The 24,532-nt window shown below is 35.4% G+C and overlaps 1 protein-coding gene across 4 annotated transcripts in view; it reads right to left on the bottom strand.

The window, feature by feature from the left end:
* The window catches only part of PHKB (phosphorylase kinase regulatory subunit beta), a 191,816-nt gene that overhangs the window by 118,862 nt on the left and 48,422 nt on the right, over window positions 1-24,532 (bottom strand). For all 4 annotated transcript variants that reach the window (XM_082437693.1, XM_082437694.1, XM_082437695.1 and 1 more), the window contains 3 exons: window positions 23,881-23,988; window positions 21,033-21,113; window positions 12,129-12,244 (listed from right to left, as the gene is read on the bottom strand). In XM_082437693.1, coding sequence (XP_082293819.1) covers window positions 12,129-12,244; window positions 21,033-21,113; window positions 23,881-23,988 — 305 coding nt within the window. The remainder of the gene's footprint in view (window positions 1-12,128; window positions 12,245-21,032; window positions 21,114-23,880; window positions 23,989-24,532) is intronic.

The following is a 24,532-nucleotide window of genomic DNA, read 5'->3' as shown; positions in this document are numbered from 1 at the left end:
AAGACTTTAAAGCAGCCATGACAAAAAGGTTTCAGTGAGCAATTGTGACTATGACTGAAACAAATGAAAAGAGGAAGTCTCAGCTAAGAAACAGAAAGTCTCAGCAAAGTTTTTAAACTGAAAAATACAATAATCAAAAGCTCAGTGAACAGGAGGAAGAAGACAGAAGAAAGAATAGCTAAACTGGAAGATAAAACAATAGAAATTATCAAATCTGAACAAAAGAGAGAAAATAGACTTAAAAAAAACAAACGAAGAGAACCTCAGGGACCTGTGGGACTTTAACAAAGATTTAACATTCATGTCATTGGACTTCCTGAAGGAGAGGAGAGAAATGACAGAGTTAAAAAAAAAAAAAAAAAAAAAAAAAGCACTTGAAACAATGGCAGAAATTTTCCCAATTAGCAAGAGACAAAAAGCTGAGTGAAACTCAAACAGAGTAAAATAAAAATATCCATTCTAGAACACATCATAACTTCTGAAAACTAAAGACAAAGAAAAATCTTGGAAGTAGCCAGAGAAAACAATTTACCTACAGGGGAAAAGCAATTAAATAACAGTGACTTGCTTATAAGAAACCACAAAAGCTAAAAGGATGTGACCCAAGAGTTTTTAAGCATTGAAAGAAAAGAATTGTCAACCTAGAACCTTATACCAATAAATATATTGTCTATTTATTTATTTAAGCAAGGCATTCTCAGATGAAGGAAAAATAAGAGATCTGTCACAAGCAGATCTACCCTAAAAGTATGACTAAAGTAAGTTCTTAAAACAGAAAGGAAATGCTAGATAGATAGATAGAAAGAATATGGTAAACAAAAATACTGATAAATACAATAGGCTTTTCTTCTCCTCTTGAGTTTTATAAATTATGTTTGGCAGTTACAGCAAAAGTTATAACACTGTGGTTCTAAATGTATATGGAGGAAATATTAAGATAATTATATTATAATAAATGGGGGAGGGTAACATGACACAAATGAAGGTAAGGTTTCTATAATCCCTCTAACGGTAAAATGATGACATCAATACACTGAGTACATATGTATACATAATAATATAGAGCAACCACTAAAAAGCTATAAAAAAGATACATTCAAAACCACTATAGATAAATCAAAACGGAATTCTAAAAAATGTTTAAGAACACACAGGAAGGTAGGAAAAAGAAAACAGAGAAATGAAAAACAGAGAGAATAAACACAAAACAAAAATAAAATGGCAAAGTTAAGCCCAAACATATCAATAATTACATTAAATGTAAAAGGTCTAAATATGGCAATTAAAAGAAAGATTGGCAGAGTTGATTTAAAAACATAACCCAACTATATACTGTCTACAAGAAACTCATTTCAAATACAATAATATAGGCAGGTTGAAAGTAAAAGGATTTTAAAAAGAAATGTCACGCAAAAAAGCAAAAGAAAGCATATAACTGAAGTCCCAAGCCCAAGTATTTGGAGATGGGGCCTTTGGGAGGTAATTTGGCTTAGATTAGGTCAGGAAGGTGGGGCCCCAATGAATGATGGGATTAGTATGTCCATGCCACACAGCAAGTGGGATCTTAGTTCCCTGACCAGGGATCAAACCCACACCCCTTGCAGTGAAAGCATGGAGTCTTAACCACTGGACCACCAGGGAAGTCCCGGGATTAGTATCCATTTAAGAAGAGATGCCAGAAAGCTTGCTTTCTCTCTCCCTCTCTGCCATGAGAGGACATGGCAAGAAGGTGACCATCTGCAAATCAGAAGAAAGTCCTCACCAGAGAACAGAAATGGCTGGCAACTTGATCTTGGATACTCTAGGATACTCTAGTCTCCAGAACTATAATAAATAAATTCCTGTCGTTTAAGCTACCCAGTCTATCGTACTTTGTTATAGTAGCACAAATCAACTAATACAATTCTATATAACAAGAGTATATATATTTTTTCCAGTGCCCACCAACATATACCAAGAGATCATACCTTGGCCATAAACAGAATCTCAAGACTATAAAAGAACTGAAATCATACTGTGTTCTCTAACCACAATGGCATCAAACTAGAACCAATAATAGGACAACAACAGGAACATCTCCCAACACTTGTAAAGAAAACGATACACACCTGTCTACATAATCCACATGAACCAAAGAGGAAGTTTCAAGTGAAATAAAAAAATAGTCTGAACTGAATGAAAATGAAAATATAACATCAAAATTTATGTAGTATAACTAAAGTGCTGAGAGGGAAATTAACAGCACTAAATGTATATATTAGCAAAGAGAAAAGCCTCAAATCAATTATCTAAGCCCAATGTAATGAAGCTAGAAAAAGAGCAAAATAAACCCGAAGCAAACAGAAGGAAATAACATAGATAACAGCAGAAATCAATGACATTCAACACAGAAAACAGAAAAAAATGAATGAAACAAACACCTGATTCTTTAAAGAGCTAAAGAAAATTGACACACCTCTAGAAAGACTAACAAAGAAATAAGACAAAACACGCATGACCAATATTAGGCATAATACAGGAGATATCACTACAGACACTGCAGACATCAAAAGCATAATGAGAAAATACTCTGAACAATTTGATGCACATAGCTTAGAAGGAATGAATCAATTCCTGGAAAAGCACAAACTATCACTACTCACCCGATATGAAATAATTTGAATAGCCCTGCAACTATTAAGGAAATTGAATCCATAATTTTCAAATGGTCAAAAAAGAAATCTGCATACCTAGATGATTTCATTGAAGAAATCTACCAAACATTTAAAGAAAAATTGACACCAATTGTACACAATCTCTTACAGAAAATAGAGGGAAAAAAACACTTCAGAGTTCATTTTATGAATCTAGCATTAACCTGATACCAAAACAAACCAAAGACAATACACAAAAAGAAAACTATAGACCAGTATCTCTCTTGAATACAGACATTAAAATCCTTTTTCAAAAAATTAGCAAACGGAATTTAGCAATATGTGAAATGAATTACCACCATAACTGACCAAGTGAGGTTTATTTTAGGGATGCAAGGCCAGTTTGATCATCAAAAATCAATCAATATAATCCACCATATTAGTAGGCTAAAGAATAAAACTGACATGATCATATCAGTGGTATTAGCAGAGGAATAGATACATAGAACCCAGAAATAGACCAATACAAATATGTCCACTTTATTTTTAACACAGCACAAAGGCATTTCAATGGAGGAAAGATGGCCTTTTCAACAAATGCAAATAATGTTGAAGCAATTGGACATTCATATGAAAAAAAAAATAAAAGAACTTCAACCTAAGTCTCATCACACCTTATACAAAGTTAACTCAAAATAGATCATGAACTTAAGTATAAGACATAACACTATATAACTTTTGCAAAACAAGCCATCAGAGAAAATCATCAGAATCAAGGGTTAGGCAAAGAGTTGTCAGACTTTACACCAAAAGCCCAATCCATGAAGGGAAAAATTGATAAAATGGATTTCATAAAAGTTTTGCACTAACAAAAAAACAAGCTACAGACTGGGAGGATATATTTGCAAAACAAAGAACTGACAAAGGACTAGTATCAAGAATTATATAAAGAACTCTCAAAAATCAACAATAAAAAACAATCCAATTAGAAAATGAGCAAAAGACATGAGACATTTTGCTGAAGAGGATATGCAGATGGTATATAAGCACATGCAAAGATCCAACATCATTATCCATTAGGAAATGCATATTAAAACCACAATAAGATATCACTACAAACCAATCAGAGTAACTAAAACAAAAAATAGTGATAACACCAAATGCTGGCAAAGATGCAGAGAAATTACATTACTCATACAGTGCTGGTAGGAATGTAAAGCAATATAGGAACTCTAAAAAACAGGCTTGCAGTGTTTTAAAAATCTAAACATGCAACTACCCACAAAATGAACTACTGGGCAGTTATCCCAGATAAATGAAAACTTTTGTTCACACAAAAACATATAAAAAAAAAATTTTTTTTTCTTTTTTGGTTACTTGTGCTTTAGGTGTCATAGCTAAGGTGTGACCTTGTCTAACCCAAGGTCACAATAATCTACAACTACATTTTCTTCTAAGAGTCTTATACTTTTAGCTCTTACTACCGGTCACTGATCCATTTCCAGTTAATTTTTGTACATGATATGAAGTAGGGATCCAAATTCATTCCTTTACATATGGCTATCCAGTTGTCCCAGCACCATTTGTTGAAAAGACTACTCTTTCTCTATTGATTATCTTTGTACCTTTGTCAAAATCAACTGACCATAGATGGGTTTATTTCTAGATCATTAATTCTATTGCACTGATCTCTATATCTGTTGTTATACCAGTACCACACTTTTTAAGTATTGTAGCAGATTACTGTAACTACAGTAAGCTCATTATTGTAGTAAATTTTGAAGTTGTAAAGTGTGACTCCTCCAACTTTGTTCTTCAAGGTTGTTTTGGCTATACTGGGTCCCTTGCATTTCCATATAAATTTTAGGATCAGTTTTGTCAATTTCTACAAAAAAGACAGATTTTTGATAAAGAGTACATTGAACAAAGGGTATCTTTCCATTCTTGTATGTCTTCTTTAATTTTTTTCAACAATATTTTATAGTTTTTGATGTACAAGTCTTGCATTTCTTTTGTTTATTCCCTCTACTTTTAAAATGAGGAAACTAAGCCCTGAGAGATGAAGTGTAAGTGGCTTTCAAATGCATCCTTACCTTCTCTTTGGTGAAAACTCTCTTCCCTTCTAGAATCTATGCAGATCATTTTACCCTGGTTCTCAAGAACAACTGAGCCAATAATCTGGGATTAAGATACTGCCCTACTGCCTCAAATCTGCTGTCTAGCATTTCACTGCCTGAAGAAGTACCTGATGCTTCCACAGGTTAAACAAATTCCATAACAATTCACGTGGTACTGCTAGTATACTTAAGACAAGGGTCACAGTCTCTTTTCATAGCCAAAGTCACTTTAGAGAAATGACAAGGAGGAATAAAGTCCAAATGAAGAATATGTGGTGGTTTAACACACGTCTGCATTGAGGACACGGGGAGGGGGAAGGGTAAAATGGGACAAAGTGAGAGATTAGCACTGACATATATACACTACCAAATGTAAAATGGATGGCTAGTGGGAAGCTGCTGCATAGCACAGGGAGATCAGCTCGGTGCTTTGTGACCACCTAGAGGGGTGGGATAGGGAGGGTGGGAGGGAGGGGATATGGGGATATATATGTATACGTATAGCTGATTCACTTTGTTATACAGCAGAAACTAACACGACATTGTAAAGCAATTATACTCCAATAAAGATGTTTAAAAAAAAAAAAAAAAACACGTCTTCGAAATCTTTGACACTTCTCCCATCACAAGGTGGAGGCTAATTCCCCTCACTAGAATATAGCCTGGTCTTACTGACTCTTAACAAACAGGATGTGGTGAAAGTTATGCTGCATGATTTCCGAGGCTAGGTCATAAAAAGAAATACAGCTCCCACCTGGCCTGTGGGTTCTGAGACACTGAACCTTGGAACCTAGCCACCATGCTGTGAGCAAACTATATGGAAAAACTTCACACAGGTCTTCTGGCAGACAGCTCCTGCCAAAGTCCCAGTCAACACTCTGATACCTGAGTGAGGAAGCCTTCAAAGTTGACTCTAGCCCCAGCCACAACTGATGGCAAACACATGAGACCCTAAGCACCCTAGCTTAGGCTAGTCAACCCTCTGAACCATGAGAGTTAACAATAATAAAAGATTGTTGTTGTTTTATGCTTCTAAGTTTGGGGTTGTTTACTTGAAATAATAGGTAACCAGTTAAGAACCTAAGGCAGCTTCCTAACTGCACATGTACCCAGCACAATCATACCTATCCTTGCATACTTCAAATGGAAACCAAACAGTACCTGCATAAGAATTCTAAATTCTCAGAACCTAAGAGTTAGAAGAGCCCATAGGAGTCATATGTTCTGACAATGCATGCAAAAACATTCACTGCCGACTGGTTTTTTTGCTTAAGGATGTGTCCCCAGTGCCCTAGGAGTCTCCATTAGCCCCCAGTGCACCAACGCTTACAGGCATTTAACCTAGTAATACCAGAAAACTTCCACTTACAGTGTGAGGTGTATGTGTTATTAAGACTATTCACAGTATTTTGAGAAGTGAGAGAAAATAACTTATTCAAAAGGCAAATACATAAAAAATTCTGTACTGGAGGAGATACATAATATAGCCAGTCCAAGGTTCTATGTTTAAAAATGATGCAAAAAGACAGCTAAGGGATGAATTTGGAAACTGTCTTCTAAATAAAGCATTACAAAAGAAAGAAACACTGTACCTGGACTAGAGAAAAGGTCAAATTCTTACCATTTTTATTTTCTTTCCCAATGCAATTGGTTGAACAATTGGACTTAATTGAAATTCAAAAATATGTTAATTTATTATTTACTGGTTATTTAAAACTCTGGCAACAGCAAGCTATTTAGAAACAGAAGCACACTCCTATTGTGATCTTACATTTATTGGCAAATATAATATGTATGTTGTAAGAATTAGAAGTATTTTACTGGCACAAGACATTATCAGAAAATTATTCCATGATTAGTTAATGCACATATTAATATCAGGTGACTGTTACCAACAGAACATTCACCAATTTGATTCTTGCAAGGCATTACCTCAACACTTACTTACGGGAACTAAAATAAAGTGAAGTTTACCTGGGAGACAGTTTGTAATAAAGTTATTTATTGCATAAATGAAAGCTTTCCTAGAAAAGATGATGGGTTTGGACTAGGTGATTTAAAACCCACCATGGAATCCAAAAAATTAACTGGCAAGCATGGAAACTAAATTTACAATCTCCTATTCATTAACATTATGCTTTAACTCCCTGAGCTATCAAATCATATTTTCTGAAAGAAAAAGGACTTTACAGTACTATAGTTTTAATGGGTGTTCATGAATTGCTCAGTACAGAAAAAATACATAAAATGAAGCAGAATGGATGGATAGCTGCTTGTATCATAGCTCAATGACTGGAACATCAAAAATGACTTAAGGAGACTAAGTAGTTACTTTAAATAACAAGCACTGTATGAAATAAAATGATCACTAAAAGCATCTTAAACTGAGTAAAGTAGAGCTATGTGGTTACTTATCTGATATTTTAGTGATAGCTTTCTTCATTGGAAAAGCCTAGAGAACAGAACATAAAACCGTAAAACAGAAAAAAAAAAACCACACACAAAAAAACCAATAATCTTTCCATTTGGGCATATATTACTAAATTACTACTAAGTTATTACAGCTTTCCTTTTTGTTTCCCAATAGCCAAAAAATTCAAAGTTAGGTTTGGGATTCAATTCACATTTTATAGAAGACTCATCTCTTCTCCAAAACAGAGTTTTGGTTTAAAGGGTTTAAAGATAGCCCCAAGAAGTAGAAATATCCTTACATAAATGAGGAAGGGAAAATATTAAAATTAAAAACTTGAATTAAACTTGGAGCAGCTAAGAGGACTACCTGGATATGTAACTCTGGGGATTAAGAATTAGTGTTATAATAAATAGGTACCAAAAGAACATATGAAGGAAAATGCAATTAAATCAAATAATATAAGATTTTTAAATATAAGGGAATTTATTAAAAGACTTAGAGAATAAACAGAAGAAAAAAGGAGAATTATTTGAAATAGTTCCAGACACCCTAGGAGAAACTAAAAGGAGCATGTTGCTTGAGGAAAGTTAAGTCAACAGAAAAATCGGGACAGCAGCGAATGGTTACTTAGGAAACACTTAGAGTTATACTGAACTTAGAGCAATGGACTCTTTTACCAAATCCCTGAAAAGGGTGAGGCTGCTGCAAGAATGGTGTTGGTTAAATGTAATGAGATCACTTTTTAGAAAAAAATTCTGAAGTTTATCTAAGAAATGCTAAATAATTCAAGAATTTGGACTAAAAGAGATACCAGCAAACCTGGGGCTGAAAACAGTAGAATCAGGAAGGGACTGACAAAAGCATTATGCTGAATCAAGCTTTACTGATTGCTAAGCAAAGATATCCCTGAAACTTAGCAACATGTCCCCAAGATTGTACACCCTGCTGTTCTTTCAAACCTTAGGAAAACTTTTTCAGACTTTAAATTACAACGTGATACAGTAAAAATAACATTGGATTTAGAGGCCAACCACCTGGAATTCAGTTCTAGCTCTACTCCCTTTTGATTTGTATCATTTAAGGAGTGGAGGGGAGGAAATTATAAAACCTTCTAAACTTTAGCTTCCTCCTGTATAAAAGGTAGTAATGTTTCCTGCTTGGCCTAAATAAAAATTATTCTGTAACTCTACAGTGCTACAGATTGCAATTATTAGAGGACCACTGAGCATGGATGTTGAAGAGAGAGCCTCTATCCTCAGAATACTATGTGTAGAGACTTCCCTGGTGGCACACTGGTTAAGAATCCACCTGCCAACACAGGGGACACAGGTTTGATACCTGGTCCGGGAAGATCCCACACGTCACGAAGCAACTAAGGGCGTGCGCCACAACTACGGAGCCTGCACTCTAAAGCCCGCGCACCTAGAGTCCGTGCTCCACAACAAGAGAAGCCACTGCAGTGAGAAGCCCGCGCACCACAACAAAGAGTAGCCCCCGCTCGCCATAACTAGAGAAAGCCAAAGCACAGCAACAAAGACCCAAAACAGCCAAAAATATATAAATAAAATAAATTTACTAAAAAAAAAAAGGAATACTATGTGTATGTGTTTTGGGGGCCCGGGGACAGTAATCTTCTTTGATCAACATGCAGTTTAGAAGGGATGTGCACACCGTGGCAAAAGAAAAAGGGACATTTACCAAGCCAGTGAGCACAAGGCCTTAGTGAGCATCAAGGCGATAGTCAGATTGTGCTCTCTCTGATTCCTGCTAAGGAGGACTGCATGGCAGAGATGGAGAATGGCAAAGAAAGTTAGAGGGCAAAGGGCAGTATGAGTACTTACAGCAAGAATTACTATGTTTTATTTCCGGCTTTCTAAAATTATGAGAACAGCTTAAGGATATAACAAGGATATTGCCTTAAGCAATCCTTGGATCAGATCCAACTAAGCACAGATAGTTCTGGGATGTCTTACAACAACAGACTAAGAGGTGTGACTTAATCCCTTACTGGTAGTGGCTCTACATTCTACTCCCTGGGCATAAGCACAGAACAGATTGCCAACAAACACAGGAAAGGATGCTCAACATCACTAATCATTAGAGAAATGCAAATGAAAACTACAATGAGGTATCACCTCACATCAGTCAGAATGGCCGTCATCAAAAAATCTACAAACAATAAATGCTGGAGAGGGTGTGCAGAAAAGGGAACCCTCTTGCACTGTTGGTGGGAATGTAAATTGATACAGCCACTATGGAGAACAGTATGGAGGTTCCTTAAAAAACTAAAAAGAGAACTACCATATGACCCAGCAATCCCACTACTGGGCATATACTCTGAGAAAACCATAATTCACAAAGAGTCATGTACCACAATGGTCATTGCAGCTCTATTTACAATAGCCAGGACATGGAAGCAACCTAAGTGTCCATCGACAGATGAATGGAGAAAGAAGATGTGGCACATATATACAATGGAATATTACTCAGCCATAAAAAGAAATGAAATTGAGTTATTTGTAGTGAGGTGGATGGTCCTAGAGTCTGTCATACAGAGTGAAGTAAGTCAGAAAGAGAAAAACAAATACCATATGCTAGCACATATATATGGAATCTAAAAAAAAAAAGACTCGAGGGAAAAGTTACTAAACAAAGAAAATGAGAATTCTTAATCAAGAGGTTTTTTTTAATTAAGCAATCTTTTTTCAGTTAGAAACCTAAAATTTAAGCAGCAAATCATATTCAAAGGAAAGGTTGTTCAACCATGGGATCATAAAAAAAAAAATGGTTCTGATGAACCTAGGGGCAGGACAAGAATAAAGATGCAGACATAGAGAATGGACTTGAGGACACGGGGAGGGGGAAGGGTAAGCTGGGACGAAGTCAGAGAGTGGCACTGACATATATACACTACCAAATGTAAAATAGCTAGTGGGAAGCAGCTGCATAGCACAGGGAGATCAGCTCGGAGCTTTGTGACCACCTAGAGGGGTGGGATAGGGAGGGTGGGAGGGAGATGCAAGAGGGAGAGGATATGGGGACATATGTATACGTATAGCTGATTCACTTTGTTATACAGCAGCAACTAACACAAGAATGTAAAGCAATTATACTCCAATAAAGATGTTAAAAAAAAAAAAAAAGAAAGATATTGGTCTCCCACCACTGCTGCCATCACTGCATCCATGAGTGCCATAGGGCTCAGGTCTCCTGTAGTTTCAAAACAGACCATTTTGGCAGCAGAGGTGACATATCTAAAATTGGCTTGTGGATATCTGAGCTAAGAAGCATTTAGGGAAAAAAAGGTTTGAAGTTCTTTTAAGTGTTCTACCATGGAAAATTAGAAGATGAATGCTAAATGTATAAAACCCATCATCCAAAGCTAAATGGCAAACTTCATTTCCCATCCATTTGAATAAAACGGGCCTGCTACAATTAAGATTAATTTTGCATGGAAAAGGTAGCAAAGAACATCACTTAATGATCTTCTAAGCCTTGAAATAAAATTCTTAATGATTCAATTTAAAGATGGCACCTCAGTTACAGGAAAACATGTTGGAGCCTCTGTTTTTTTCACTAGGGACCTCTCAATACCCTCACTTTCTAGGGTTAATGGTAACTTTTACCCAAGGTTCTTTCTGAGTTTACTACAATTTTTATAAATAGGAAAAACCCTACTCCAAATATTTTATACTGAAAATAATGTCAGTGGGACCACACTGGCATATATTAAATATTTATTAAAAAGCAGAAAAGGGGCCTGATAAATCATAAATACTGAAAAGGTAAATTTAAAAAAATCACCTTTTCCAATCACATAAACTTTCTGTCTTGAATTTGACTGATAATCTGGAATGTTGAGAACTTATAGCTGAAATATAATGTTATCTTCCTATTTTTAGTATTTGCCAGAATTTGTTTAATGTCTGAATTGAACTGTACCACAAAGTATTTCTCTCCTCTACTGTCTTCCTTACATATTACTATTTATTCTACTCTGTACTACAAAAATGCCTCATATGAATCATAAAACTTATAGAAAAGTTTGTATGTTAGCTGTCTGGAGTTAAATGAAAAATCCTTTTTGTTTCAATCTTTGTTATTAAAATATTCTTAAATATGTGAGTATACTTACATTTCAGTGTTTACTTATGCCAGGTGTTCAAATGCTTTATATATACTAACTCAATCATTACAACAACTTTATAAAGTAGAGTACATTACTATCTCCATTTTATAAATCAGGAAACTGAGGCACACAGACCTTATACAGCTAGTGATCTGGAGCCAGTTTTTAGTTTACTAATATCTTATATCAGCTTAATTTTTTGTGTGTAATTAGTCCTTCTATCCAAAACAGTACAGAGCTGCAGATTCCTCTTAACCAGTGTTTCCTAAACTGTTTCTTCAAGTCTCAGTAAAGAGACTAAACTGACCTATAGCTGATAACCTTTAGGTTCTTCAATCTTTTACTGCGAAATGGATAGGACTAATTGAGCTGCATTTTTTAGTTAAACAAAATATAAAGGGTATGAGTATCTCTTGTTATGATAAAAATCAGCTCTATAACACGAAAGGGAATTTTACATGCAATGCATACACAATTGCTGTTTGGCAATTTTAATGTACTTGATCTTTCAAACAGTGTCATTTCAAAGAGGAAAAAGAAAATGACTTGGTTGAGCAGAAAGGCCAAGCCTTGGACTGGTTACTGATATGCATGTACTGACACCTTGGGAAGCTGGGAAAGACACCCTGCTCTTTTCCTGCATCTGTTGATGGGCACTGAGAGCAGGCTCTTCCTTTAATTTTAAGTGAATTTCATCTGAATCACATATAGAAAAAAAGGAGATGAAAATTACATAGAAACCAGAGTTCCAATCTAGTTCTTTGATTTTTATTCATGCTCCACACATTTAAATTAAAACAAACAAACAAACAAACACTCAGAAATCAGCAAATTACCTCGAATGCAGCTCTGTGCTGCCATTATTATATTTGCTTCCTCTTTCCCAGACACCAAAGTCAGGCACACGGTAAACTCTTTCCACACAAAATACAAGGTTCTGAATAAAAGAGACCTAAAAGAAAAGAGATGAAACATAAGGACACGTGAAATAACAGGACCTTTAGATATTGACAAGAACAATCAGATATTTGAAAATTTGGATTTGAAATTCAAAATGTATTTGCCAAAAAAAAAAAAAAATGTATTTGCCTACCAACACTTTTTTAACATGCTGAAATTTTTGTGATTATTACATTACTATGAATACGCTCTTATATCCGGTTTTTCTAATATAAAGCCTAAAGTGAGAACCTAATATAAACAGTACAGGAATAAAATTTAAACCCTGTCAGTGTTCCAACTATAATTCTCCAATGATGTATCTACCAACACTATGGTTCATGAGGGCTGTGCATCTTAAGAATTAAGAAAAATATAAAGCACTGTTTTATACCAGATAATAATATTTGGAATCTAAAATGTCAAATGTTAAAGAAGTCTAACACTTTGGAGATAAAAAGGTATTTTTCAGTTCTAAAATGAGTCAGTCTCATGTTAGGTCAACCTAGAGTCTTGAGTTTATTACTCATGGAATCTGATCTACCTCCTGCCTTTTCTATAGCTATAGGTACCCATTTTTATACACTCAAAGCTTACAGTTGGAGATGGGCCCAACCAATAGGCCAGGAATCACAGCTTTCATGTAAAGATTTCAAACATTCGATTAAATTTATACTTTCAATAGTAACTATGGAAAGCAAAGATTACGGTCAGTTCTTACTTAATAAAATTTATTCATTTTAATAAAAACAATCTTATGTGGGCTACTGGTCCTAATTACAGGGTTTTTAATTTAGTCATCATGTTTGGTTCAATACTGCATACTGAATATGTGCATCTTGTCTACCCTTCGTCTCGCTATCCCTCTAAAGTGGCAATACATATTCCCTGACCTCCACCCTACATACCTAATTAATTTAATGTATATATTCTTAAGAATGACACATAATAACACTAAAAACCAAGGTAAAGTTCCACCAGTAGACTAGAAACTTTGAGAAATTATAGAAAAAGAGAAAGCAGTAGGGAAGAATTGGTTGAGAAATCAGAGCAGAGGAAAACACAGCCTCTTAAAATGATTCTTCCTTGCTCTCTAGGGTCGCTAGCAAGTCTCTAAGCCCAGAGTTAACAAATACATTGATCAAGAGTTGACCAGGAAGCAGTCTACATACGTTCTCTCACAAATGATGAATGGCTGAGGCAGCTGAATCCTTGACCTTTTCATTCTCAATCCCAACATAGAGATATCTGCCCTCAGAGCCAAGAACAGCTCAGGCATTTCAGTGAAGGAAAAAGCAATTAGGGTGTTGGGGCCTCACAGAAATATAACAGAGCATTCTAGGTTTTCATAAAGCACAAACCTATCCTGTCACTTTTCCACCAAAGAGTGGACCAGTACACACCTCCAGTAAACTTTTTTTTACTTCAAATATTGGGGAGGGTCTTCCCAGCTTTCCCAATTTCTTGTTACCTTACCTATTTCCCTAAGGAAAACCTGCCTATATAAAAATCCTGGTGTGATTTCATAAAACCTGATGTCTTCAGCTTTTCCATGGTCTTTAGAGTTATTTAGATTCTATAAAACTTACAGGAAATACTTTATACTTGTCAGGTCTCCAAGTTAAAAGATTTGAAACCATCTAAATCCTTCTCCCTCTTATGAAAAACTTCTTAAGTATATAGCCCATATACTTGCTTCTTCCCCCTCTTAGGAGGACTTTAGGACCAGGGCTGGGCCCAAGTGAGGCAGTCTGCTCAGGCTGCATGAATGGTGTAATAGTTGGCCAAGAAGGTATTTTTGGCTAATAAGCCCCATAAGTAAAACTAAAATACCACTTACATTCCAGTTCCGCAAAAAAGGAGTTTAGAAATTGCCATTCCACTTCATCCTAACAAATAAAAAGCTTTTTAACTCTTCTTGGATCCATGAGAGAGGGGAGGACACAGAGCAAACTGCTGTCCCAAGACTGGAGAGATCCACAGGCGGAAACAGTTATGGCTCCCTAGAGCATAGACTCATGAGCAGAAACCACCTAGGGTATCAGTGATGGGGTAGTAAAACCTGAACTGTAACTGACAAATTGTTAGAGGCTCACTTAAAAACTCTTGAAAGTTAAAAAGTCCAGGGTGACACAGTCATAATGGGGTCCCCACAATACTGTGAGATTTACCTCCAAGAGCTCAGCCAGGCTCCCACAGAAAATATCCTAGGAAAATCCCCTGTGGCTTCCAGGAAGGAGAGGGGAAAAGTAACCATTTTGAAATACATTGAAACATTCTGTTTTTCTTAAGAGGGTCTCCCCTTAGGGGAAACTAGTTAATCAAAGCCAGACCTGCTGGGCTATTTTCAGAGCATAACTGACTCGGGAAGGGAAATACCCAATTCCAGCCAGCTCTAACCTTCCACATGGGGAACAGAAATTTTCAATTCCAGCCTACCAGAGCCATCCTGCCCTACCTAAGGGGAGAGAAAAAAACTGAAAACACTTATGAAGTTCATAGTCCAGAGGCACAGGCTAACTAACAGACTGGGACCTAATCGTAGGATTATAGAAGGCTAACTAAAAGACTGCCTAGGTCCATGAGCTGATCACGCCCTCTTTGAACCGTTCCTCTAAAACTCCTCACCACCTCCTCCAGGTAGGTACACACAGTTTTGAGGGCATTAGCCCGCTGTGGCCCCCTTAGCCTGGCAAAGCAATAAAGCTATTCTTTTCTACTTCACCCAATAAATAAATAAATAAATACTGCCTAATCATAGCAAAATAATAGCAACAATGTATTGATAACTGATTATGTTTATGACTATATCTTACGTGTGTATATGTTTATGTATGCTTATATATAAATAAAATAAATGACAGCAAAGATACAAGGGATAAGAGGAAGGAATTAGAATTATTTTGTTATTATAAAGTACTCACACTATGTGTGAAGTAGTATAGTGTTATTTGAAAGTGGACTTATTTGTTGTAAAAGTATATTGCAAACTCCAGGGCAACAAGTAAAAAAAGTAGGAAAAAAATGAAATGTAAATGATATGCTAAAAAAGGAGAGAAAACAGAATCATATAAAAAACTCAATTAGAGCAAAGGGAAAAAAAGAGTGGAAGACAAAAATAGACAAACAATAAGGGCAACAAATAGAAAACAGTAACCAATATAGCAGATAGTAATCCAACTATATCAATAATCACTCTGAATGTCAATGTTCCAAATGTACCTATTAAAAGACAGAGATTGTTAGAGTGGATCAAAAACCATGACCTAACTATATGTTGTCTATAACAAACCCACTTTCACTATAAAGACACATATAGATTTCAAATAAATAAATGGTGAAAAATATACTATGTTAACACTAATCACCAGACGAGAAAGCTGAAATAGCTATTTAATTTCAAACAGAGCAGACTTCAAAGGAAGGAAAGTTATTAGGGATAAAGAAGGGCATTACATAATAATAAAGGAGTTGATTCTCTAAGAAGACATAACAATCTTTAACATGTATATGCCTAACAACATCAAATTGTGAGGAAAAAAAGCAATAGAATTGGAAAGAGAAACAGATGAATTCTCTATCAGAGTTTAAGACTTCAACACCTCTCTATAAGAAACAGATCCAGCAGGCAGAAAATCAGTAAGGATATAGTTGAACTCAATGACATCATGAATCAACTGGATATAAAGGACATTCACAGACTATTTCACTGCAGAACAGCAGAATATATGTGCTTCTCAAGCTTACATGGAACACTCACAAATACAGACCACATTCTGGGTCAAAGCCACACCTTAACAAATGTAAAAAGATATAAATCATACAATGTCTGCTCTCAGTCCACAAATGATTAAACTAGACATCAATAACAGAAAGACAACTGGAAAATCCCCAAACATGAAGATTGAACAACATAATACTAATACTATATGGGTCAAAAAAAAAAAAAAATGAAATGAAACAGCTTTTCAAAATTTTAGGGATGCAGTGAAAGCAGTGTGAGAGGGAAATTTATAGCACTGAATGCATATATTAAAAAAGAAGAGATCTAAAATCAATATTCTAAGTTTCTACTTTAGAAAACTAGAAAAAGAGCAAATTAAATCCGAAGTAAGAATAAGTAAAGAAATAATAAGAATTAGAACAGAAACCAATGAAATTGAAAACAGGAATTTAAGAGACAAAAACAATGAAACCAAAAGCTGGTTCTTTGAAAATAAAATAAATAAGCTTCTAGCTATGCTAACTAAGGAAAAAAAGAGAGAGGACACAAATTACTATTAACATAAACAAAAGAGGGGACATCACTACATTTCCCGTGGCAATTAAGAGTAAAATAAAGGAATACGAAGAGTAACTCTATGTCCATAAATTTGATAACCCAGATGAAACAGACCAAGTCCTTGAGAGCCACAATACAACAAAACCAACAAAAAAAGAAACAGATAATCTAAATAGACCTGTATCTATTAAAGAAATTGAATCAATAATTATGATCTTCCAAAACAGAAAGCATCAGTTCTAGATGGGTTCACTGGTGAATTCTACCAAATGTTTAAGGAAGAAATTTTATCAATTCTCTACAATCTCCTTCAAAGGATAAAAGCAGAGGGAATACCTCCTAACTCATTCTGTGAGGCCAGCAATACCTTAACACCCAAACCAGACAAAGACATTATAAGAAAACTACAGACCAATATCCCTCATGAACACAGATGCAAAAATCCTCAACAAAATATTTGCAAATTGTGCTTCCCTGGTGGCGGAGTGGTTGAGAATCCACCTGCCAATGCAGGGGACATGGGTTCAAGCCCTAGTCCGGGAAGATCCCACATGCTGCAGAGCAACTAAGCCCATGTGCCAAAACTACTGAGCCTGAGCTCTACAGCCTGCGAGCCACAACTACTGAGCCCGTGTGCCTTAACTATTGAAGCCCGTGTACCTAGAGCCCAGGCTCCACAACAAGAGATGCCACCGCAAGGAGACACCTGTGCACCAAAACGAAGAGTAGCCCCCACTCGCCACAACTAGAGAAAGCCCGCACGCAGCAACGAAGACCCAACGCAGCCAAAAATAAATAAATAAAAATAAATAAATTTATAAAAATATATATATATTTGAAAATTGAATCCAAAAATGTATAAAAAAGAATTATACCACACCAAGTAGAATTTATCTCAGGCATGCCAAGCTGATTCAACATTAGAAAATCTATTACTGTAATACATCACAACAAAAGACTAAAAAAGAAAAATCACATGATCATTTCAACAGATGAAGAAAAGTATTTGACAAAATCCAATACTGATTCATGATCAAAAACTCTTGGTAAACTAGGAATAGAGGGGAACTTTCTCAACTTGAAATGGACTATCTACAAAATATATACAACTAAAATCATATTTAATGGTGAGAAACTCAATGCTTCCTCAGTAAGATCAGGTACAAGGCAAGCATGTTCCTTCTTGCCACTCCTTTTCAAGATCATACTGGAAGTCCTTGCTAATTTAATAGGGCAAGGAAAGGAAATAAAAGGTATTCAGATTGGGAAGGAAAACATGAAACTGTCTTTGGTGGCAGATGACATGATCATCTATGCAGAAAGTCCAAAACAATCAACAAAAAAACCCTGGAACTAATAACCAAATATAACAAGTTGCAGGATACAAGTTTAATATATAAAAGTCAATTACATTCCTATATATCAACAATGAGCAAGTGGAATCTAAAATTAACACCCCCAAAAATGAAACAGGTATAAATCTAAGGAAATATATATAAGATCTATATGAGGAAAACTACAAAACTGATTAATGTCATCAAAGAAGGACTAAATAAATGGAGAGGTATTTCATGTTCGTGAATAGGAAGACTCAATATTGTCAAGCTATCAGTTCTTCCCAAATTGATCTATATATTCGATATAAACCCAACCAAAGTACCAGCAAGTTATTTTATGGATATTAACAAACTGATTCTAAAGTTTTTAGAGCAGCAATAGACCCAGAATAGTCAACCCAATTTTGAAGAAGAACTAAGTTGGAGATATCACACTACCCAATTTCAAGATTTACTATAAAGCTATGGTATTCAACACAGTGTGGCATTGGCAAAAAAATAAACAAACAGATCAAAGGAACAGAAAAGAGAGCCCAGAAATAGAACCCCGTAAGTATAGTCAACTGATCTTTAACAAAGGAGCAAAGGTAATACAATGGAGAAAAGACAGTCTCTTCAACAAATGGTGCTGGAACAAATGGACATCCTCATTAAAACAAAAAAATGAATATAGAGAGAGAACTTATATCCTTTACAAAAGTTAACTCAAAATGGATCATTGACCTAAATGTAAAAGCAAAACTATAACTCCTAGAAGACAACACAGGACAATATCTAGATGACCTTGGGTATAGAGATGCCTTTTTAGATAAAACGTCAAGGAAACAATTCAGGAAAGAAATAATTAATAATCTGGACTTCAATACAATTAAAAACTTGTGCTCTGTGAAAAATAATGTCAAGAGATTGAGAAAACAAGCCACAGATTGGGAGAAAATGTTTACAAAAGACACACCTGATAAAGCACTGTTATCCAAAATATACAAAGAACACTTAAAACTCAACAAAAGAAAACAATCTGACTAAAAAAAATTAATTAACATTCTATGTTTGCAATGCATATTTACAATTCTGTGATTCTGGTATTCTAGCCCTTGAATACTTATAACCCATACCTTTGTTTTATACCCAATTATGAAATATATCCATTTGGATTTTCCATTAAACACCATGTTCTAAATTCTTCCACCATTTGTAAGTACTTCTCAATTCTGTTTTTCACCGTAAGACCACTGGTTTTCTATGCTCTAGGTCAAGAAACACATCTGTGGCTACTGTGTCTTCTTTATCCCCCATATCATTCTGACACCAAGGTCTGCTATTTTTCACACCATTTTTGTTGTCAAAAAAGTTCTGTGAATCTTGACACAGTATCACAATTCTCATGTCTAACATTCAAACCCTCCATCATCTTCCCACCCTAAGCCTGCGTGCCAATTACTCCACAGTCTGGCAGGAACCGTAGATTCCAATTGGGCTTGGTCTTGCTCATTTCAACTGAAACACTTTTCTATGAACCTTCCTTTAGTCCCAGTTCAAATCTCCCCTACTTGGGGAAAACTCTGACTTCTTTCTCCTAACTCAAACTGCACTAGACCACAGTTCTTAATTTTTCTTTGTTTAATGTGTTTTTCCCCTCCACCTCTAATTAGTATTCAGGTCTACCATCTCTTATTTACAATACGAAAATCCCACAAACTCTGAAACTCATTTTTTCTTAACTCATTTGTCAGCAAAACCCATAACTGACATCAGATTATCTGCCTTATTTATCGTACTTTATGTGAATATGCATATGTCAATGTAAAAATATTAAGGTGCTATGTATGCGGTTTTGCCCTAAACCCTGCTGGGGTTATAACATAAGTAAGGTATCTTATCACCTTTTCAAAACACACACAAAAAATTGATATCTAAAACTTTTTTGGTCCCAAAGGTTTCTTCTTCTTTTTTTTTTAATAAATTTTTTTATTTATTTTTGGCTGCGTTGGGTCTTCATTGCTGCGAGCGGGCTCTCTCTACTTGCGGCAAGAAGGAGCTACTTTTTGTTGCAGTGCGCGGGCTTCTCATTGCAGTGGCTTCTCTTGTTGCGGAGCACAGGCTCTAGGCGCGCGTGCTTCAGTAGTTGCGGCTCACAGGCTCTAGAGCGCAGGCTCAGTAGTTGTGGCGCACAGGCTCAGTTGCTCTGCGGCATGTGGGATCTTCCTGGACCAGGGATTGAACCCGGGTCCCCTGCATTGGCAGGCGGATTCTTAGCCGCTGCGCCAGCAGGGAAGTCCTAATTTCTTCTTATCATTATAGTTTCTTTATTATATAGCTACACTTCTAAAGAGGTTTTACTTATGTGTATTAAAAAGGCACAACTGGATGAATGTATAAGATTATGAACTGCTAGAGGGCAGGACTACATGTACCAATTTCACAGCACCCTCAGTGCAGTTCAGTGATGACTGTGGTGTTTAGTATATGATACAATTGTTCTCCCTGCATGGATCACAGGAGAAAAATAATAAGTATATAGTATACCTGCTCTTTGATGGAATTCTCACTGTATAGACCATCTCAATAATGAAAGCTTTTTGCTCCAACTGTGGCCATATTTCAAAATGTGTTAGCACGTGGGTCTGTCTGTGTGTTTGTTCAAGCATTATTGCCTATGAAAGAAATGTTTCTCAACTTTGTCATATAAATTATTTTCAAATACCCTAATAAGAATAAGAACATGGTACTTATCTTTTGGAAAGCATCAAGAACTCTACTGAGGTCGGACAAATAAAAATAACAAAATACAATAAACGTATTTTTTTACTTTTAAAAGGATGGGTTACAAAAAGCAATGATATGAAAGAAGACATAATAATTCTGAAAAAATCTGCAAATGCTATTTTATTTTCATTGTTACTAAAATTTCTGAAAGTTACAAGTTTTTATTTCAAATCACCTGAAATACAGCTTTCAGAGGAGTAAAGTTTTATAATCTGTTACATATTTTGTACATTTTTAAAGTGCTTTGCATTGAAAATATAAAGACTTTTTTGCCTGAGTATCCAAAATCCAGTATCTGGCTATATGAATTTAAGAATAATCCATTTTATACAACTAAAAATAAGTTTGAAAAAGTAAAAGAAGAAAGATATTCTCAGAGATGAAATTTAGTACTAGAGAATTTGGGGAAATCATACCTCATCAGTGTTATAGATAATCTGCAGTCCTGAGGAAATCATTTCCACAAGGTAAAGGAGATAGAGTGACACTGCATTTATCTGAAAACAAACATTATAATAGGTTAAAGGAAACAACAAAAATACTATCTTATGAAATTAAATGTAAAAGCTAAAATTACAAGTCTTTTGCTCTAGTAGTGGCATATAAAAACTATTTCCTTTCCTATGAAAAATAAAGGCGCTGTGGATTTAGTTCATAATAAAATCTCAACTTTGTACGTAAAACTCTAAAATCCTCAAATTCATTGTGATGGTTATAAACAGCTAATTAGGGACTATTTTTACAACATTTGCTTTCTAAGATTTATTTTTAAACTCTAGATCTAAGTACTTCTACTTTGAAACAGTTTTGCCCCACAGGCAGCTATGTAATGTCAATCCAACTCAAATGTATGTAAATGAAAAAACTGTTTGGCAATTAAGACATTAGGACTATGCCAGTACACCATAAACAATAGGCAGTGCATCTTGTATTCAGAGAATACAGAACTTATGTAAGCAACTGCTGGAACACAGTAATCAATAATTTAAAATCTATTTATGAACAAATGAGTTTTTTCTCTTAGTTTATTAGTTTATTAAAGATAAAGATTATATGATCTAAACAAAACAAAGAAAAAGACAATAATGTCCACTTTAACCAAAAATAAAGATTCTCATGGAATTCTGAATGGGATGTTCTAAATTTTCTAGAGAAAACAAGCAGTGAAAGATAAATACTACAACATGGACAAACCTTGAAAACATTATGCTAAGTGAAAGAAACCAGTCACGTAAGACCATATGTTGTAGGATTCCATTTATAGAAATGGACAAAGTAGGCTTATTCACAGAGACGGAAAGTAGACTGGTAATTGCCTAGGGTTGGGGTCTTTGAAGGAGATGGGGAGTGACTGCTAATAGGTACAGGATTTCTTTATCGGGTGATGAAGGTGTTCTGAAACTGACTGTGATGTTGGCTGCGCAACTTTGTGAATATGTTAAAAACCACTGAGTTATATACTTTACATAGGTGAACTGTATATTATGCGCATTATATCTCAATAAAGCTGTTATGTAATAAACAAACAAATAAATAAATGGGAAGCAGTGAAAATTTTTCATTTAGCCAGCAAACTGCTAACTTGAGTTAAAAACAAAGAGAAGGCAAGATGTAATTTTCTCCCCATATAATTCTAACCCAAAAGATTATTACCCACTAACAGCCTTGGTACCTTGTGCCTTCCTTGACTCTCCTCCAGTCCTTTCTGAATAATTGACAGAAAGTTGGGGCAGAAAATTATTTGTGCCCTAGATGCCTTGGACAAAGCAGCCCTGGGCTGCCAGGGCCTACCAGTGGGGGTAGCTCTCTCAGGAACCATGACTATCGTGAACATCTCCTGATTTCCCAGCACTCAAAGTCCAGTGTGTGTCGGGGGTCTTGTCAAGGTCCAAGCGGGCCACATAAAAAGACAGAGGATTCCAGTTTTTAGGTATTTGAGATCAACATCAACTCTTGAGGGACTTTTCTCAGAACACAGTAGGGAAGAGTTTCATTCCATTGCCAAGGTCACCCAAATATTTTCTTAGAGCACTGACACCGGCCTGTCAGAAATGACCTCAAAGAAATTTCATTACTATTGACAGCCACTTACAGCAACACCTCAAAGAGCTCACTGCTCTGACTTTCAGGAGGCTTCTGTGAGAAAATAACGGTAAGTGGTAAATTGTACAGGGACTACCAAATAACAGGTTGACCAGCATTTATTTGAAAGCTACTGTGTGCCAGGCACTGAGCTTAAATTCTGAGATACAAAAATAAATGAGCCACTATCTTCTGAAAACCCTATGTCAATAGTAAATGTACTTGTCAAAGCAAAAGGTACAGAAAACCTAATTAGGTGATAATTACAAGGAGAAGGTTGAGTAGCTACATATTCATGTAACACTAAATCTCCAAGGAACAGGTTACAAATAAGTGTAAGAGTTTCTGCTGCCTAGAAATGGGGACACAACTTTCTGTGTTTGGAGGAGTCATACTAAAGTAAGACATTTCAGATCTCTAGAGAGAGAGGAACTATACAAAGGAGATACTCTTATTTTAGTAAGGAATATATGAATAATAAGTATTCTGTCCTAAAGACTGCAGAACCAAATGATGAACAGGAAGAAAATCCATTAAAGATAAACAGCATATATAACATTTGTATCCTAGAAACAAGGCAATAGGATGTCCTGCTAAAAGGAGTACACAGATGTGAGAGAAAAAGTGAAAACAAAACAAAGTCTTATGGTGTATTCTTAGCATATAACATTTATATACAAAATTTAATATAGTATGTAAGATAAAATTTATAGACTCCAGAAATGCCTTTGGAATTACATTTTCGTGGTATGTTTTTAGCTTTATTGAAGGTTGATATATTAAAAATGAACTGTCATGTAACAAAAACTTCTGATTTGCTGTTATATTACTGCTAATTGTCTTTTATTCCCTAGTTTCTAAATATTGAAATTCCTCTAAATTTGGTAATAAGAACAAGCTTTTGTCACTGAAAGAGCTGTAGGATTCCTTCTTCTAGATCGTAATAATATTATAATCTATCCACCTGCCCTTTTTGCTTTTGGACCAAGAACTCAGTCAAATTTAATGTTCAATCACAATACCTAATTCAGTCCTGGTGGGATTTCTTCATTTCATGGTTGATTTTCTACTACTGTTTTGAACAGTTTATGAAATCTACTTTTTAAGAATTGTAAATAGCCTCAAATCTTCTATGATGTAGAGTATAAATGGAGAAGAAAATTTGTAATCTTCTCTTTTTACCTGAAGATGACCATATTCCTCATAGGAGAGAATCTCATCTCCTGTATGTACGTTGAAAACAGAGTGAAGACATGTTGTCGGGCGTGGATCCTGCTTAAACTGCTGGACCTAGAATCAAATATAAAATTTGAATAATGCTACTAATTCACATTCTCATTCAAGATGAGAGATTATAAATTATTTTTCAAGACATTTTTTTAATGGGGAAAGCAACAGCTTATAGACAGAGGATAGAAAAAGGCAGAAGTGTTATTACTTTTTCTAAAGAAACAAAACATAGACAACTCATAACTATTAATTTAACAGTTAACACGATTGTTAAATACTTAATTGATATTTCACAAACATAGCAACTCAAGTGTAATAGGGAGCTTGTTAATGTAGTAGCATTGGCTTTTGTAATGTTTTGCATCTTATTTTAGAGTCAAATAACGGTTTATTCTGTGGGACAGGATTTCAGGGATTGTATCCCGCTGTATTGCTATTTGGAAATGCTTACATGACACTCAATGAAAGGCGACATTCTAATTCAGTAAGTGTTCAAAACTTCAAATGCTTTTTCTTTCTCCAAGGATCACAAATTGTAACCCATGCTCTTGTCAACGTGTTTTCATTTCTTTTGCCACACATACTCTCATTACTAAGGCACCAA

This window comes from Balaenoptera physalus (assembly GCF_965194825.1).
Source record: "Balaenoptera physalus genome assembly, chromosome: 19".
Lineage (NCBI taxonomy): Eukaryota > Metazoa > Chordata > Mammalia > Artiodactyla > Balaenopteridae > Balaenoptera > Balaenoptera physalus.
The sequence above is the reverse complement of the archived record's forward strand: the minus strand, read 5'-3'. Positions and strand labels throughout refer to the sequence as shown.